The sequence below is a fragment of the Zingiber officinale genome, chromosome 6A, assembly GCF_018446385.1.
Source record: "Zingiber officinale cultivar Zhangliang chromosome 6A, Zo_v1.1, whole genome shotgun sequence".
In the NCBI taxonomy this organism is placed as follows: domain Eukaryota; kingdom Viridiplantae; phylum Streptophyta; class Magnoliopsida; order Zingiberales; family Zingiberaceae; genus Zingiber; species Zingiber officinale.
This window is the reverse complement of record NC_055997.1, coordinates 77,178,239-77,181,312: the sequence shown is the minus strand read 5'-3', so window position 1 is coordinate 77,181,312 and position 3,074 is coordinate 77,178,239. Positions and strand designations below refer to the sequence as shown.

Genomic DNA, 3,074 nt, shown 5'->3' with positions numbered 1-3,074 from the left:
CCATCCATATTATAATTTAGGTTTGGATGAGCATCTCCTGGAGGCCACCGACGGTGGACAGATGATCGGACTGTCGGATACAGAGTGGGGGCGGCTTTCAGCGTTCATCCAAATTCAAACTATAACCCCAATAAGAAGATGAATCCATAAGAATAAAAATAAATCAGAAAATGCGATCTCCTTGGTTTTTGAATATAAAATCAGTTGTTTTTTTTATATGGGCCCTCTGGCCCTGTGGACAAAGATTAATCAGTTCCAACCTCTCAAATTAATATACTTACATTCTAAGGATATTTATTTTGTCTGAGAGTTATAAGCTCCGCCCACGGTACTAATGTGTTTGTATATATTTATATACTTGTGCATTAATAAAAGAAAATTAATCTCTTCGACAAATTAAAACACCTACAGCTCAGCGTCGCGAGTCATCCACGCCCTCATCTTCATCCACACTTGACTAATTATCAAGTCACATCACCGTAATTTATTGGAACAATATGATTACGTTCATTCTGGACACTAAAATTAATTTATAGCTTTTCGTCAAATAGATAGAGAATAGAAAATTTTTTTCGTCAAGGTAGGTGCCCCATCAAAAATTGATCCGCCTAATTATAAATTTGACATCCTCGTGGAGATCGCATCGACGTAGGGTATTATGTTCAGGCCGCCTAATTTAATTTGCATGCATGCGTGCATGGCTTAATTGGTGGATGCTCAACGTCGTGACCGGCATCCCTTTCACAAACATATCACGAGCAAGTGTGAAGGTTGACGTGCAGACACTGCATGCGCGTCCACATGCCTCTTGATTTTCTCCTATTCCTCGCCTCGCCTCGCCTCGCCGCTACGTTCCACCACAGCTTGCATGGTTCGCGGTACTTTTGGGAGGGGTGAGGGAAGGGAAAAAACAAGAGCTGAAATTTGGAATCCTGTCACAGAAAGTGAGAAAACGAAAAATAGAAAAGTTAAATTTTAACCTGAAATGAAAGAATTTCTTGGATCTTGATTTAGAGTGTAAAGAAGGATAAGAAAATTTTTTAAAAAATTATGTTCTAAATTTATTCATATTTTATTTTATTAATTCTAAAAATTATTATTTTAAATATTATGATGAAAAACACTCATATTGTTCAGAGCGTCGACGCTGACATTGATGTCGACTCTGACATCGACTTTGATGTCGACTCTAACTTCAAAATTGACTTACAAATATTTGAATATATAATTCTTAATCAATAAATATATGCCAGAAGTTTTAAATAAAAATAAGGATAATTTTATAATTTTATATATTTAAGTTTTATTACTTTCATTTTCATCTCAAACACGATAACACATGTTTCATTTTCATGAAACTTCCCTCCCTCCTAATTCCTAAAAAATGAATATAAATACTTTATTTTCTCCCCTCCCTATCTTCCTTTTTGTTAATGAATATTCGTTCACCCTTTTCAAATAGAGGATAGTGAAGGTTTATATATATATATTGTTTACCAGGCGTCTAACGACAGTGGAAGTCGTTAATTTACGACTGAATATGCGTGTTATGGCGACTGCCTACACATTGTCCTGCTTCTTCATACTTCTCTTGGGGCTTCTGCTGCTGCAGGTGCAGGGCCATGCAAGGCGGCACACTTGTTTCTCTGCCATATTCAGCTTCGGCGACTCCCTGCAGGACACCGGCAACTTCGCCCACGCCTTCTTCAACACCACCGTCAGTCGGCCGCCGTGGGGGAATACCTACTTCCACCGCCCCACCGGCCGCTTCTCTGATGGCCGACTCATCATAGACTTTATCGGTGAGTCGAGATCACTGACTTTTGTGCATCGACGACCACGTGAATCTCAATTTGCATGATTAGTTGGTTGATATCTATGTTGCATGCAGCGGAACGCGTTGGGCTGCCGTTGGTGCAGCCCTACCTCGCCGGAGGAGACTTCTCAAAAGGAGCAAACTTCGCCTTCGCCGGAGCGACGGCGTTGAGCCAGAACGATTTGGGCAGGTTTGGGGTGCACACGACTGGGTGGTTGAGGAAGAACACCCTGCACGCCCAAATTAGATGGTTCCAGAAACTCCTCCAGTCCCATTCCTCGTTTCAAGGTAATATTGAATTAATTAGAGATTAATTTCTGTATGAGTTTTCTTTAGCTCGCAATATTGTTTTGTGTTGAAGAAGCTGCAACACATCCTTCAAGTACGTAGTCGATCCTCCTCCTCCTCGTTCCTCTTCCTTCAGTTCTTCATGAGCACTGTGTGTAATTTCTTGTTTCTTGCATGGCAGAGAAATCATATCATTCTCGCTAATCATTGAACTCCCGTTAAAAATATGATTCCATTAAAGTTCAGTTTCGTTTTTAGCTCAATTTTGATGTTTTTATATGCAAGTTTTCCTTCTAATTAATAAGGAATAAATAGGTTATTGAAAGTTCCTTTAATCGAATGACAGGCAAAATCAGCAATTAAATCAGCTTATTTAAGAATAAATTATTTAGAGACCATCTCACGCTTGAATGTTAGTTGGGAGAATGAACTTATTTATAAATTTAGATGGCAGGAATTGACTAGGGAGGAGGACGTGACAGACGTGGACAATAGGAAAAAAAATAGAATATCGAAAAAGACAAATGCATAATTAATATACTGAAGAAAGTTCCTTATCAGAGCATCTTTTTATTTGACAATTCCTTATCCGAATTATCAAAGAAAATAAAAATCTTTTTTATTTATTATCAAAATAATACTTCGTTTCATTTTAAATATACTTTTACTTTTAAAAATATATTTATTTTTAATGCTATTATAACTTCAAGGATATGATAACTACCATAATAAACATACTTAAACTGTATTAGTACTAATGATATTATGTTGCAGTAGTGTTCATTTGATCCTGTCCGAACGCTGAATCAATGGACATTGGGTACGTGGCGCTCTTCGAATGGCTAACGTAGATCTTCGACCGGTCGTGTGGACCTCCGGCGAACCTACAAGGAAATCGGGTCGGGAAGGGGTTCCCGGCGACGATCCTCCGACGCTCAAGTCAGGCAAGTGGAAGAAGAGAGAATGACTC

The 3,074-nt window shown here is 38.7% G+C and overlaps 1 protein-coding gene across 1 annotated transcript; it reads left to right on the top strand.

Moving 5' to 3' along the window:
• The first annotated feature begins 1,515 nt into the window (after positions 1-1,515).
• LOC121994088 (GDSL esterase/lipase At5g45910-like) lies at positions 1,516-2,248 on the top strand. The gene is made up of 2 exons (XM_042548252.1): positions 1,516-1,802; positions 1,892-2,248. Exons 1-2 carry the CDS (start codon positions 1,541-1,543, stop codon positions 2,128-2,130), a joined length of 501 nt encoding a protein of 166 aa, XP_042404186.1. The 5' UTR covers positions 1,516-1,540; the 3' UTR covers positions 2,131-2,248.
• The last annotated feature ends 826 nt before the right edge of the window (positions 2,249-3,074 follow it).

Bases quoted from the DNA above. Each gene is read 5' to 3' on its own strand.
- LOC121994088 (XM_042548252.1), top strand. From the start codon at position 1,541: ATGCGTGTTATGGCGACTGCCTACACATTGTCCTGCTTCTTCATACTT. The intron at 1,803-1,891 runs GTGAGTCGAGAT...TGTTGCATGCAG, and splicing joins ACTCATCATAGACTTTATCG to CGGAACGCGTTGGGCTGCCG.